The 16,081-nt window shown below is 36.0% G+C and overlaps 1 protein-coding gene across 1 annotated transcript in view; it reads right to left on the bottom strand.

The window, feature by feature from the left end:
* CMTM4 (CKLF like MARVEL transmembrane domain containing 4) overlaps positions 1-16,081 on the bottom strand; it is a 41,266-nt gene continuing 25,185 nt past the window's right edge. Inside the window, exons 3-4 of the mRNA XM_042797786.1 lie at positions 10,165-10,263; positions 1-9,252 (exon numbers count right to left, since the gene is read on the bottom strand). Of these exons, the coding sequence (XP_042653720.1) occupies positions 9,079-9,252; positions 10,165-10,263 (273 nt within the window). The 3' untranslated portion in view covers positions 1-9,078. The remainder of the gene's footprint in view (positions 9,253-10,164; positions 10,264-16,081) is intronic.

Below are 16,081 nucleotides of genomic sequence, written 5' to 3'. Positions count from 1 at the left end.
TACTTTAATATGTCCATTTATTAAACAGGAAGTCCTTCACAAATGATTTTATACTATATTATCAAGATAAGTATTAGAAAACTACCATTTTCCTTACATACAAAAATACAGACTTTTACCACTATGAAGACATGATCAGAAGAGTACCATGAAAATCCATAGAGCTCAAATCTTCAATTATCAGAAAGAAAAAAGACAGAAAGACATCTAAATAAAAAAAATTTACAAAAAGTATTGTGCCCATATACAAAAGACTGGAAAGCAAAATGACATTTAAAACTGATAAATACACCATTTAAATTATGCTATAACAGTATGGATTTTAAAAACAAGACTGCTTTCTGTATTGCAAGACATTACAATTCTTCAGCTTGTATTTTTTGTTTAGCATAAACACCAACAGAAAAGAAGCACACAACATACTGAAAAATCATTACTGGTGAAAAAACAAGTTGGGGTTACTTTTTCTTGTAGAGTTACCTTGCCTTTGAAATTGGACAAGCATTAACAGCACAACTTTCACATACAGAGCTGGAAGATGCTACACTTACACACATAAGTTAGAGCTGTTGATACTGAGAAGACAGTGATCACAGCCAGTAGGTACCGCTACAGAAAGCATCTATTTTATCAGCTGGCCTTGTGTGCAGTTTAAGAACTTCAAGATCACTTAACAAAATAATGTCAAATTGCTTCAAGGCTGTAAATTGTCTCTATATGAACATTTGCTAACCTGTGATATTCTTCAAATCCTTGACCAGGATTTGGTGATAAATGGGTACCTGATCTGCAGTCCCCTAAGCCAATGGGGAATTTTGCCTGAGTAAGGACAACAGTCAGGTTCTGCATTTGCACATGAGAGTATGCTTGTAAAATTTTCCTTGGCAAAACATTACAATTTTTCTTACTTCAGAAGCAAAATACCAAGGGTATTACACAGCAGACTTGTGCTGATATGATAAAAGAAAAATTGAATCCCCTTTGCTCAGCCATAGATGAAATTCTAACCCTATATTTCAATTAATACTTCTGAGCTGTTAGCAATTACAAATCTGTCACTATACGACCTATATCGCCAAGGGATAAAGTGTTTCCGTCAGGCCTGGATGCCTCCGCCTTGGACACCATAAATCACGAATTATGAGCTAGAATCAGAATGTTTAGATTACGCCTGCTGTTTTTCTAGAGGACCCAGAATCAACACCGAGGATACGGACACCCCAACACTGAGCATCTCTTTACACAAGTCTCAAGGAAAGAAGTTTGGAGTACCTTCTAGGTCATGTCAGCAATGTGCTTTACCTCCAGCTTTTACGTAGCAGCTGAAGGCAAAGCAGAGCAAAAGCGATACAATCTTTTCATTTGCCATGAGATCAGATTTACTATTTAGTGCACAAAGGGAAGTCAACAAGTACAGTAGCCCTAAAACTGGTATTAGTGAAAACGAAGCACAATGAAGCCAGAGATGCATTAATGACTCACATTACAAAAATAGTGTTTACTGGTTTAATAAATGTACATCTCTATTTTTGTGAATGACAAGTGTTTATACCACACATGGAAGGCACCCTAGGTGAAGCAGTTTTTCAGTATTTGTTTACAATTCTGTGAGAAGACATACAAAGTGTCAACTTTCAAATCAAAATTGAGCATTATAATGAGAAATAAATACATACTTTACTATTTTATTGTGGGTTCCTGAACCCTTACAAACTTCAACATATACAAATAGTTTCAAAATCACACTAACACAGAAGAGAGTAAGTCTAGACAGATATAATGATTAGCTAAGTCATTCGTTATATTATGTCATAAATGTGTCTTAAGTATAGAAATAATTTTAAAATGTAATAAATTGGCCACAATATATAAATCAAAGTATTTTCTTACTCCAGAACTGTGATGTATGAGTTAAAGCTGGATGAACTGTAGTGCTATGATAAACTCCCCCTCCACAATAGCCAACAAGTAGAAACCGGTAAACATTCAAAATTAAAAGTATAAACAGTAGAAAAATGAAGGTAGCAATTGTTGTACTAAAAGGGTGCTAGCCAGAACCACTTTAACCTGCAGACATCAGGATAAATGTAACATTACTAAAAATATTTAGACTATAATACTTTTGGGATTAAAAGGTTACCAAAAGTGATAAATCAGCCCAGTTAAGAGAGGGTATTTTCTTCCAAACACTTGAAGGTTTTAATTAAATATGTCTATTAAGACATTTGTCCAAAGCAAAACAAATACAATACCCTGAAATTTCCCATATTCTAGATAATAGTCCGTGACAGTCAGAAGAGGCAGATGGTCATATTTCATTGTTACTCACATCCAGATGTTACTAAAATAGCTGTAGGGACCAGCCCCAATCAAAAAATAAGAAAAATCCCAGATACTCTGTTAATACAATCTGGCTATTGCTTTTTTAAAATGCTCCTATGTGTTCATTCTGAATTAATGAAGATAGTTTCCATATCCTTCCATATATCGTAACTGGCTTTTTAAAATTTTACACAAAGTCTATGGTATACAGATAAAACCTTCATAGTAAACACAAAGCTCTATGTTATAAATATGTCAATCAAGGTAACTATGTATATTGTATATAAAATTAAATATCTTCTGTGTGCCAAGTATAATTTAAAAAGGAATATCTGTGGCTAGTTATAAAAAAATATTTATTAACCCATAGAGATTAAAAGGCAATTTCACTAACTCATCCACCCAGCACATCTGGAAGAGTTGCACTGGAATTCTGGATAGGTAACTTTTATCTAATCACATTCTCATGATAAATAGACAACTTTCATTTTTGGGAATATATAAGAACACTTTTGAAAGCTGCACACCCAAAAAGAAAATTAGATTGTGTTGTATACTCTAAATTAAAGCCTATCAAATCACAGTGTAAGCAGATTTTTTTAAAAATTATTTTTAGAATACAAATGGTTAAATTATAGACAGATTTAAAAAAGACAATTCAAAAATACAACCAGAACAAAAAAGGAACCTTTTCAGGTTGGACAGCACCACTCTGACACCGTCAAACAGATCTATCCAGGTAGCCAAGTGGCTAATAGGGAAAACAATACACCAGGAAGAACTCTAAAGGTGCATTCAGAGACTTCTGGAATATTCGTATAAATTCATTTTTAACCAACTCCCTCTGTTAAAATAAAGAGAGGAATATGGCATAATTTCTACAAAGTATTTTCAAACACTCTGCTGATTTTAGTACCTATTTCAGATTAATTTTTAAATTCTTACTTCTGTTGCCATTAAAATTCATAAACACGACATCTCTGTCTGCACAGTCCTTTTGAGCTTTGTTGGCCCTCCAAACAATCCGTTATAAATCCTATAGACAATAAGAACTAAGCACCCAGTTTTCAGAAATGCTACATGACTGCTTTACTCATTTCAGTGGGACTGAGCAGAAATTAGTCTGAAACTATCCTTTCTTCTAGACACACAGAGCCCTTCTGATGCAAGCATCCACGTCCTGCAGGTCTCTCTGAACCTACTACTACACTTCAGCTGAGCACAAGTTATTCAATAATCACACAATGTGTCAACATACCTCAGCTTTTAATATGGACCATTAAAAACATCGGTGTAAAATCTCTCCATCTGTATTAGTCAGCACAGCCACAGTTAGGAACAGAGAAACATTTCTACACCTATTTTTACTACTGATTCAAGGTGTCTCTCTCTCCTTCTCTATGAAGCGCAGAAGCAATCTTTCCTTCTGCAGTTAGGGATTATTAATGTTCACGTATCATTTTGAAAGCAGTGGATTATTAAGCGTGAAGTTTGGGTTTCTCTCGCCTTTTCACCCCACATCTCAAATTTATGATCAGATTGTGCCTACCTATCCTAAATACCTGCTGAAGATGTTTGACTCCAGAGCCTTCACCACCAGACCTGTTCTTTATGCTCTGATTTTCACGTACAAAGCTGTTCAGCATCTCATCTGGGTAGGAGAGAGGACATTATTTTCTATGCTATTTGAATTGCTATTAAGTTTGGGTTTGTTTTATTTCCAATTATGTCCTATAAACATTATTCTTACTGATTTTGGGGTTGTGGGTTTTTTTTCCCCCCTAGAAAAAAGAACAAGCAGAAATGTTTACAAAGTTGTCATGAGACATGAAAATAACATAGAGAACAAGGAGTAAGGAAGAGGGGAAAAAAAAAAAAAGGCACTAGTAAAACCACGTAATATGTAAGCATTTGCTGTGCCTGCACATCCCCAAAATAGCACAAAGATGAGAAATATCAGATTTGTTTAGGGACCTTAAAATTCATAGAAAACTAGTGGTTAATTCACTCCTAACAGTCCACATGCAGCTTGTAGCAAATCAATTCTCCTGCTGTGTTCCACAGCATTTTAAGAACCCATAAATCTGCTGTGTTAGGAAGAGGCAATCATCATAAAGCATAAAACAATTCACAGGAGAAAAAAAAAAAAAGTAAAATAAGATTATCTTAGGGAAGATTAGAAACTTTCCCCAGGTTTCCCCTTTTCCTTCTAGAACCAACAATGAAATACAAACAGTTACAAATAACAGACCATGTCATGAGATGCACAATGAAACACATGTGACAAAGCCTATGAAGAAGCATCCCACTTTACTGATTTTATTTAAATTCACATGTAAGAAACATCTTATAAGCAAAAGATGAGAAGCTGCTTGCAATGCACAGCTCATTGCTGATGCCATGTTTTGAAATACAAAGCCCATGATAAATAGCCCAGACTGAAATATAGGCATCAGATCTCTAGAGTCAGTACCTTGTCTCTCAAAAAAGACAGAGGTAGGTAAAACTCTAAATCCTTTCAACCTCTAAGCATGTGGTTCCTACCAGAAAGCTTACACAGAAACTCATGCAGTATACCAGCTAGTTTCCACAGTCCTAGGGGAAAGAATAAAATTTCCTCCAGCACATCCAGCCCAAACATCACAAGCTATCATAAAAGGGAAGAGTACCGTACTTAAGCAAAAGGATGTTGGACACAGTATTATCTTCCCTATACTGAAGCAGACGCTATACAGATCAATGAAGGCCTAACAAAACTTACATAGTAAAACATAGGATAGATGAGGCATGAATATATGAAATGAAAAGAACAAGTGGAGAGTAGGAAGGAATCAACTTGACTAAGAAGTCATGAATCGGTCAAATCAGTTCTTAATTACAGTTTTAGAAACTCCTATTTTAGGGAGTTTGTACCTCATTACAGAAACGTACAATAAACTTAAACTAAGGCTGAGCATACATAACAATAAGAGGAAAACATGTATTCTTACACTATATAACAATTATTATGCTGTTGCTCCAATCATATCTATTGTTTAATCTCTGATGCCTGTGCATAGGTTGCAAAATTTACCATCATTTCTACATACAGAAATACATGGAGATTGCGCATCTGAGGTCTTAGTTAGACAAAGGACAACTAATCAGAACCATTACAGTATCAAGCATCACGTTTCTACAAGGTTCAACTGTTTAGCTTTAATTTAGTTTTATTTACAGTGGGTTTTGAGTCCCTTTATGGAGCTAAACAGCAGTCTTAAGGACTAAAAGAGATTATCCTTATATGCTCAGCAATTACTAGCAAGACTAACTGGCTGGAAGAAGCAATTTAATGTCACTTTTCTAAGCAAGTTTCAAAATTTTTAAACTTTCTACTCTATTTTCTTCCTTCAGAGTGTTTTTTATGATGACTGCAGTTTGGATAACAGTCCTAAAATATCACCACTTTTCCAATACACCATATAAAATTAAGGGGGGGGGGGGGAAGGCGGCGGGGAAGGTGGAAATCAACCATGTAAATATATGATCTTAATGTTTTAAATTTAGTTGTCTCTCACAGCTACTTTATTTCCCTTCTATGTAATCCAAAGAGTAAATAATGTCTCTGTAGAGTAATAAATGCTTAACTTAGATTTTTAGAAAGTATATACTGTACAATACTAAAACCATATTTGGTCCCCAAAATAAGGAAATTACAAATTTACATTTGTTTTTGTTTTACAAAAGTGTATCAGATAGTATTAAATTAATATTCTCTTTGAATTCTATCCTGAAAGCTGTGCTAAGCTCAAGTCATGATGTAAGTAATAAATAATGGCATACTGTTCTCGGCTCAAGAAAACTTATTTCACATGTAAAAGCACTCAAGGTCATTCAGGTGTACTATACTACACAATGAAGTATTACACTGTATTAGAAGTGTAACTGTATCCCTCTGCATTTGTCATTCCAGCTAAAAGGTAACAAAAGCTTTTCATGACCTCACTCTAGAAAAATCTTGGTGAAATTATCCTTTTTCTAGGTAAGGAAAGGTGTAAGGATTTGAAAGATACCAAATTCATAAACTTATAGATGCATGACATCTCCCACACCTCTGAAAAACCAAAATCAGCACACGAAGTACCAGAGAGAAATAGGGTGTTCTCTTACATATGCATCATTTCAGTTCTTGTTGTTAACCAGTAAACAGGATCCACTCCTAACAAAAAGCCTTTGCTATGCATCACCTAACTTCTGTTTCTTGATTTCAGATAAGGGTTCCACTCTAAAAGCATGGATCTTCTGGAGAACAATATTCTGTATTTGAGTAGGGGGTTTTTTGCTGTGTGTTTTTTTTTTGAGGGGGGGGGGGGGGAGGTGGGGTGTAGGGGTGGGGGCAGGGGGGTGGTATTGGTGGGTTTGTTGTTGTTTTACAATCTTTATACAAATTGCTTTAATGCCAGTTTACAGTTCCAGTCTAGGTATGCTTGTGCTACTTCTAAAAAGGTTCTTTTAATAATCGGCAGTATCTACAAACTCTCCTTGCAAACTCTGACAGAGTGCTGAAAAACAGTAGGGCTATAACTGTACTGACAATAAGAAACTTTGCTGTTTCATACCACCCTGAACATGGAACTGCCATTTACTTTTCATGAAATGCACAGTAATCCTGGTGAGACACCACCTCAATAAAACATCTATCTTCTAAACCCAACACTAGAGGTTGGCTTACATGGTTTGACCTTTTTTTTAAACTGGTATTCCCTCTGGCATTAGCTTTCAATGATGCACAATAAAGTGTTACTATAGAAACTGGTAAACCAATGCTCATTAAGAAAATGAAAGTTTTCTTTAACCTCATTAGTAACTCCTTCATTTTAATCTCCATTTTAACCACTACCATAAAATGCACTGTAGACATCAGTCAACTGAAAACTAGAAGATATGTTTTGTCACCTCTTTTTCACTCATCAAAATAATTCTGTTACTTGATTCAAGCATTGCAGTGTTAGGTCACACCTGCTGCTATCCCAGCTCTCTCTGGTATTAAAGCAGCCCAGGCACTTCTACTGATCTTCTGTTTGGTATAATCTGTTTTTCATGTGTAAAAGTGACCTATCTGCAACATACTGCCGTTTATTCTTCAGACGCCAGTTGACTGCATTCATCCACCTAAGAGTACAGCTACATAAGAACACAATGCAAAAACTCTTCTAGTCAAATGTGAGACAAATTCAGGCATACATGGCATACAATTCCACTAATTTCAAAGATTTCGCCAGCTTACACCAAAAATGAATTCAGCTCCAGAGATCTTGTCCCTAACACATTTTCTTCATGTAACATGCAAGCATGCATACGCCAAATAATGGATTACAGAGATAAAAACACCAATCAAAGAAACAGAAATATATTAAGGAACATCTTCCTAACAACATTATGATACTGTCTAACCGATCACTGAAGAATTCAACTTTTGAGTAGAGAAAACTTCTTTTTCTTCAGTGGAAGTACAATTAAAATAAGAAAACTTCAGTTAGGTGAAAGTATTTATAAACCAATCAATACAACCATATTATCCTCCAATTATCTAAACTCATTTTCAAAAAAAATATTAGGAGAAAAAACTTGCGGAAGCATCTAATAAAAAAAAAAAAAAAAAGATCAGTTTTAACTACTACCAACAGTTTTAATTTTAGAAGAAACAACCAACCTTCCAAAAAGGAAAATATTTATCTAACATGAATCACAACATTGCAAACTTAGAAACACTTTATAAGCACATCATAATTTTTTGCTAGTTTTGCTTACCCTAGGCATCTCAGAAAAGTTGAACCTTAAAAAAAAAAAAAAATTAAAAAAAGGCCATGACTGGAATGCAAGTCTACTGGATGACAACCCCTTCTTTCTCTATTGTGCCACTCAACCCCATTTTTTCCACCTAGCCTCCCAACCATATTTATTTTCCCATTTTGGAATGAAAAATAGAATGCATCCCAACAGTAGCAGAAAATCACATACTTGCGCTTGATGCATTATCATGACTATTCAATAAACATGCTAACTTTGCACAAGTTCAGAGCTGGACAAGGTCATGCATGAACTGAATATGGCAATTTCAGAGTAACCCATAGGGGAACTACCTCAACACTATATCCATCAAACAGAAAATAGGAAATGGTTGTCCATTTCAGCTGTGTAAGTGCACAAACAGTGAAACTGCAGGAGATCTTGCAGATGAGAATTGAGCTGTGCTGCCAAGGCTGCATGAGGATGGACACAGAGAGTCTGCTGGAGACGATACATGGCTAAAATTATTGCTATTTGCCCCTCACTTCCTTTTTGCATGTATTAAATATAATTTTGGTGGATTTCATTCCTCTGTTAACCAACCAATGTAGTGCTGGTCTTAGTGTTTACGACAGATGAAGTAACAGTGGCAGAGCTTGTACTTGGGAGAGGGAAGGAAAGTACTGTGCAGTTAATCCATAACAGTAACATACTTCAAAACATATATATGTAATATATTATATAAGCTATATAATATATGTGTATATATATGTCAGCATCTTAAACAGATCTTGTTTTTTAAATGACCAACATGTACTGCCTTCATGACAACAGCTTCTGACGCAGTGCATCTCTGCACATAGGCAGGGCTGAGCATTCTCTGCCACCATCCGATCTTCCTTTTCTTTCTTAAATAAAAACCCTTCGTTCCATGAGGGAGTTAAGCACTACTTCTTTTCCCTTTGCAGTCCCATTTGAATGTCGCTTTCATGCATCCAGACGCTGAATCTCAGGACGATGATCTACTTCTCTGGATTCTGTCCGAGCACGTATGTAATCACTGGTCTGCCGACTATTTTGTTGTCTGCTGTTCATTCGCCACTTTTTAATAGCTAAATATGTGTTCACAGCATACACTGCCATTGCCAAGAAACCAAATATCTACAAAAAGTAGAAAGAATTGTCAAGGACAATTTTTGAAAACAAGAACAATGCTAGTTTCACAACAAATTCCTTAGAAGCTTAGTTTTCTACTTTATTTGCACTGACAAATCATCATAGGCTGTAAAATTGATGTTTTTCTTCTTCAATGAACTAGAGAATCTGTAAAAGGGACTAAGATCAATGATCCCAGAAAACAAGCTATCTGTCTACAAACATGACAATTTAATCCTGCAATGCAACTTCAATGGAAGAACCTCTTGTAAAGAAGAATACAGCTCTTCATCCAACAGTTCATTCCTCAGGGTGCACATAACAGGGAATGAATGAGAAGAGAACAGACGACCAGTCCAGACCATCAGCCTGGAGAAGGAGCTAATTTGCAGTTCTTCCTATATGCTTCTGCAGAATTGTTGTGTGAATTTCAACATCCAGGTTTGAAACTAAAAAACAGTTGCCATCTCAAGCACAACATTAATTTCATTGACCTTATTGTTCTAGCTTTAAAATCTTGAAGTACTACTAGGCTCAATCCACAGAACAAAAGTGATCTATGGTGAGCAAGAAGAATTCAGCAAATTATGTGTAGGCAGCAATAATATCTTGTGATTTTTGGGCTCTTTTCCGTAGGCTTGCAATATAGAGCAGTATCATCCAAGCTAGCTATAGAGAAAGCAGCAAGGCAAGTTCAACTGTTAAAGTGTTCTCTGCAAGTCATTTTTCTGTTTGTTCTTGCTCAAGTCTTAAGACAAACTACTCAAAGGATGTCAATACTTTTTCAATCATAAATTGCTTACAGCCAACTGTAAAATGAGAAGTAAATTGTGATGGCAAAGGCAACAGGAGTATTCAATGAGCATGAGGGAAAAGTTACTCTAGATATATCATATAAAAAAAAGTTCAAATTCTTACCACAGCAGCAATTTCTGCTCCAGTTTTATGGTTTAAAGCAGCAAGTACTACAGAGGCAATGAAAAAGAAGAAAGTGCTGAGTCCAGTGTTGACCAGATCCTAAAAAAATAAATTCATTAGTATTACTAAACAACGATTCTTTGCTTGCTTTCATAAGAAGTGATGAAACAGAAGGTTAGAACAAGAACTATAGCAATACTTTCCCATTTTCTATGCAGTTTATCACTTATACAAAGGAAGACAAATATTATTACACAGGAAACACAGCACGGTGTGCACATTAGTCTGTAAACTGAAGTCAAATAGCATGTACACATAAAGCACCAGTGCAGATTCTGGATGTGTTACCTCAATTTCTACTGGATTTATTAGAAAAGTACTGTCAGCATAAATAACAAGTAAAACTGTTCTACCTCAGCTGACACTGAAGTAACCTGTATATCAAACTTTAGCACTTGAGGAACCCCTTGTTCTCTTTCACATCACAACAGTACTCCATGCACTGCCCAGATAACAGTCCTGTTTTTTTCAGTGTAGAAAACTGCATGTCTTTTACTATTTCTACGAGTAACAGCTGCCTGTATTCTGAGAACACACAGATTTTTATGTATTTATTGTGTAAAACTTACGTTTCAAGCAGTCATTTTAGAACATATGCACAGTAACACCCATGGGGCACCTACTTTCAGGGAAAATTCTTGCTTTGCTCCAAGCACAGAAAAATGACAGACAACGTGCAATTCAGTTATACATATGCTTCATACGTCACTTAGTGTTCAGATGATTATGCTGCCATGCCTTACATAAAGCAGGGTCATTAAAGTATCATTGGAACATCATTAAGAAATCTGAATGGCAGCTATTAGCACAAGAATCATTATATCAATACAAGACTCAGACTCGAGGAAAAAAAAATTAAAGAGTTAGGACTTAAAAATAAAAGAAAGAGTGCTAGATTCACTAGGGAATAGCTGTTCACTACATTCTTCGAGGCATCCTTTATAATATTTTAAATCATTTTAAAAACATTTGATACATGTGTACTGCACTATAAGTACACTACAGAGATGCAGGAAATAACAAATTATCATGATAACTGAATAAACAAGTGAAGACGAGGAGTAGGGAGCAGTGTGGTGGCATCAGGGAACGGCAGCTCAGCACAAACACCATGAAGAAACATTAAATCAGTGAGAGGTGAATACTATCATAGCTAAAGAGATGGAAATAAAACCCATATACGAATCTGTTGTGCAGCTTACAGTTTTGAGTTAAAGGGAAAAAAAGCAAACAAAAACCCACTGAACATGCCAACTCCCATCATTAAAAAAATCCCATCATCACTCTAATTAGAATTCAAGGACAAATTTGTTCTACTTGACTCTTCTTTCACAGGCCAGCCAGGATCACTTCCTGTTCCTGCTTCTCCAATTACAAGTAGATTTTTTTTTTTTTTTTAAATTTCATTTTCTTTTTCCCCAAAGTCCATCTTGTGAAGTGCTGTAAGAAGTTAGGCTTAGAATACTGAAGATACAAATATAAATTTATTCCCTGTGTCTGAATCCCATGACTATGTTCCAGCTAAACAGCACAAAGACTTTGAAAAGACCATTGTCATCCAGCCACCCCCAAAACAGCTGTTTTTCTAGCCATAACTGGAGAATGCTTTAGAAAGTAATTGTGAAAACAAAGTTTCTGGTGCTGTGTTATTCACAGGGAAAACTATTTTGAGGGTACTGGCTCAGCGACATCTGGTTATCAAAATTAAGTAAACCTGGGGATAAACTGTATGTTGTAGCACTGTGGCTTGATCCGCATCTAAAAGGGGGAGTTTCCCAAGAAATAAGAGAGGTTTCCATTACTCATTGCTATTTCCACCCTCATGTTCAGATTTCATAAGCCCAGTGAGACCCAAACTGTCTTACTAAATAGTAAGGAAACAAAAGCAAAGTGTGGGTCTCAAACTCCTACCACCTTTTCATCTGCTATTACATAATTAGATAGATACATTTTCTCTCTGTTCAAGCTTACTGAGTGAGATGTTACTTTGTATTTAGGGCATCAAACAAACTGGAATTAAATAGTTATTACAGCTTTAATCGTGTAATTTCTGGCTTTGCAGAGATAAAGTTAAGAAACAGAAAACAGATGGCACTATGGAACTAGAAAATAAATGGAATTTCACAATTTCTCCGAGTATGCTCCTCTCTAACTTTGAGTTTAGCAGCTCTAACTGCGCTTCTGCAGTTGCCAACAAGAGCTGTGGTTCTCATCTGCACAAACCTTTTCTCACTAGAAGGGAAGTCTCATTATATATGACAACAGATACCAGACTCAACCGTATTCAATGTTTTCAACAAGTATCTAGAGTAAACATATTTATGTCACCAAGAATACTGAAACTAACTACTGGGGAGAAGGCAGCTGTGGTCTTGAATAATTTTTTTTTTTTTTTTTTTTTTTAAATTAGTTCATCCCATGGCCAAATTGTGTATTTTACTACCAGAATACATTTGCCACCTACAGGAGGGACCTACAGAACGGAGACATAGGAAAGCACACCAAAATTGATAGTATAACAAAATCAACAGCTGCAAAGTTAAGACAAAAGTCATATTCAAAATGAAACAAGTTTTAATTGTAAGGGAATTAACCATCAGAACAAACAACCAAAGATGTGCTTAATATTCTATCTTTTCACTTCTTACAATCCAGATTATGTTTTTTCAGACATACATTTTGTACATCCTTAGTACCATCCTTAAAGACTAAGTGGATGACACATAATGCTCTATGATTTATAGGGTCAGATGCACTTATTAATTAATCCTGATGGCCTCTGACCTTTCAAAAGTCAGCTTGATCATCTTGCCAAAGGAGAATACTATAAAAGCAAGATAGCTAGACCTACCCACAACATGACAGACATTGTCATCTATCTCCATGTCACAAACTGACTTGAAGGCTTCTTGTCGGAAGTTTGAGATACTGCAGAATATTAAATACTGCTGAAATTAGACTGCTGGTCTACTTAAGTGACTGCTTGTCATTATTTTTCCAGGAAACCAAAGATACAAGTATGTCAGAAACTTTGTCATTGTCATGGTTTGAGCCTGGTCAGCAGCACTCGGTGGTGGCGTAACCTCGTTCAGGCCCCGATAGTCTCTGTCAGTCTCCACTCTCCATTAGACTTCTGCACTGGCCATATGGGGCTGTTAAAGGGTGAGCGAGTCTTGCTGATCACTCCTTGGCTCTCCAGTCGACTCAACCCGGGACAGTCATCATCACTGGCATCTTATTTTATTGTACTTTTTACAAAGAATATCAAATTTGTCCTTACAAATAATCCAACAATTCAAATCTAATGAATTGGTGCTGTCTTGAGGCTCCAATTTATTCCATTCTGCAATTCCATTTACCCTGTTTAGGTCAAAACCTTTTAATGCAATTAACAATTGATTCATATTCATACAATAAGGCTGGTTTCTTAAAAAGCTAAAACTAACACAATCTTTCATATCCACAGATCAGACTGTTTGGAGTTCAAGAAGCAATGACACTTACCAGTAACAATGCTATAGATATATAATTGTAACATCACTGATGCAAATATCAATGGAGGTTTTTAATTCTAAATTTGGTTCTTACTACTTAGAACAGAAACAAAGAAAAAATAAAATTGTTTTGGACAAATTCAGAGCAGAAACAAAAGAGAATGAACTACAGTAAGAATTCAAGAAATAAAGGACACTCCCTAAAATAATGTAGCGTTTTTCCACGTAAGAGAAAATGAATAATTATGACAGTAAAAAGAATAAACTAATTGAAAAAAGATGAGCCATTTCAAATCTGGCCATGATGTAGCTGAAGTTCTTGCTATTATATTTATAGACAAAGTAAAAACCACATCACACAGATAGAAGAATTTCTCTGAAATTACAGCAACCTCATGAGACAGTATGCTGCACCATAAAATACTGTACAAAGCTGCCATCCATAACAGAGAATAAAATCTATGAGCTGAATCAAATCCACTCTAGACTGCTGCTGCTTCCCTTCTCCTTTCCAAAATTATTTAAAGCTAGTTATTTGCAAGTCATTCTGTGCAGCCACCAATGGTTCTATTAGTCCAAAGGAGAGTATCCAAGGACATATGTTTGCTACCACCATCACCAGCTATCAGTCCCACTCAGAAGAAGCATAAGGCAGAAGAGACATCTCAACTTGTGGATGAGGATGGGTTTATGCCAAGACATATTTTATACTAAAAAAGGGTGAGGTTTTTGTTCTACTGTAAAGGTGGGAAACTCTAGAAAACTGGAGAGCATCCTACAGTCTTTCTTTTTTAAGAGTCTGGGCAAGTATGGTTTTTGGATTAATGACGACGGAAAAGCTGAACTGGTTCTATGAGACGTCTCTAAAACAGACTTGAAAACTCCCATTAAGTAACTCCTCAAAGCTGCAAAGCGCATCAGCTTCCAAGACTTCCGCTTAGTGCTCCAGTTTGGTACATTACCAGGAGTTAGCTCTGACGTTCAGAGGCATCAGTAATATGCACATACCATTATCCATCACTCTCCATGACTTCACACACGCAAACTTTTGGGAGACATTCAATCCAAATATATGCTCTGCCTTTTTATCCTGTATTTCATGGTGAAGTAAGAGACTGCACAAGTGACTGGTACTAAAAGGGAGACAATGCCATATTGCAATTGTAATTTGTATAAACAAAAATATGACATTTAAACCGGTCGTTGCTTTTGGAAATCCGAGAGTTTACATTTAGATGGAGTTTAAAGTAGATAAATGAATGAAACCTGGAGGAGAAGCATGCACATTTCAACAGCGTGACTTTATTACAAAAGGTGACAGAAGTTAGTGGCCTGCTGCTGCCCAGGTTATTTTCCACAAAAGACAGAGCTCAAAGTAACATTTCCTTTTAGCTCTGTTTGGGTTGTGGTGGTTTTTCAGTTGGCAGGGGAAGGGAGGGGAAGCTTGGTTATTGTTTTCTGGTTTGGTTTTTCTTTTTTTTTTTCGTTTTGGTTTGTTGGTTTTCGGGTTTGTTTTGGGTTTGTTTTTTTTTGTTGTTTTGGTTTTTTCTGTACAATGCCCCTAATTTTTCCTACAACCAGTACTTTACTTGCAAGGTTCAGAAACTTTTTCCCTTGTTTCTATATGAAGCTATCAATTTGAAGTTCACAAGCATACCAGTCAGTCCTTTAAACCAAGCACCTTTGGTCAAACTCCCATAATTTTACTCTATAATCATATTATTAAACATTGTATGAATATTTTGCACCACAATTAAAAATGGAAACATGGTTTATCAAGCAAGAATAAATCCTAGGTAGAAAAAAAACAAATTAACTGCATGAGCATTAATTCCCATCTATTTTTTTTTCCCATTTCTTTAGGCCTACATAGGTACAGGAGCCTTTATTCAAATACTATATTCTGTTACTCCAAGATTCACATAAGAATCACTTCCCCCTCATAAAATAGTCCATGATCAATAGTTTCAGAAATATGTTAGTGACCCAGAGGGCTGGATTCAGGCTGTGAAAACAGAGATCTTAGTGCCCATCTCACAGCATGGGGCTATGCTGCCTAGCCCCCATGGGTCCCACACCACACAGTAGCCCCCGAAGGACTCTAGCATTTGTCTGCAGATGCTTCTGTCCAGGTGCTTCAATACAGTCCCAGATGTCTAGCACTTTCTGTAAATCAGTTCTATTTCCAGCATCTCAAGCAAAGTATCTAAAAAAACCTGAATTAACACAAGTGACTTCCAAAAAACCTTAGTCAGCTCTCTGAAAGGTCAGGGACAAGCTATGATTTTGAAGAAATAGCTTCTATTACCATTCTATGGTTCTGTGAAGTGGCCTCAAAACCAAGACTCATATGATTTCATTCT

Source organism: Tyto alba, unplaced genomic scaffold (genome assembly GCF_018691265.1).
Source record: "Tyto alba isolate M040663 unplaced genomic scaffold, T.alba_DEE_v4.0 Super-Scaffold_26, whole genome shotgun sequence".
Taxonomy (NCBI): domain Eukaryota; kingdom Metazoa; phylum Chordata; class Aves; order Strigiformes; family Tytonidae; genus Tyto; species Tyto alba.
This window is presented reverse-complemented; position numbering and strand designations above follow the sequence as displayed.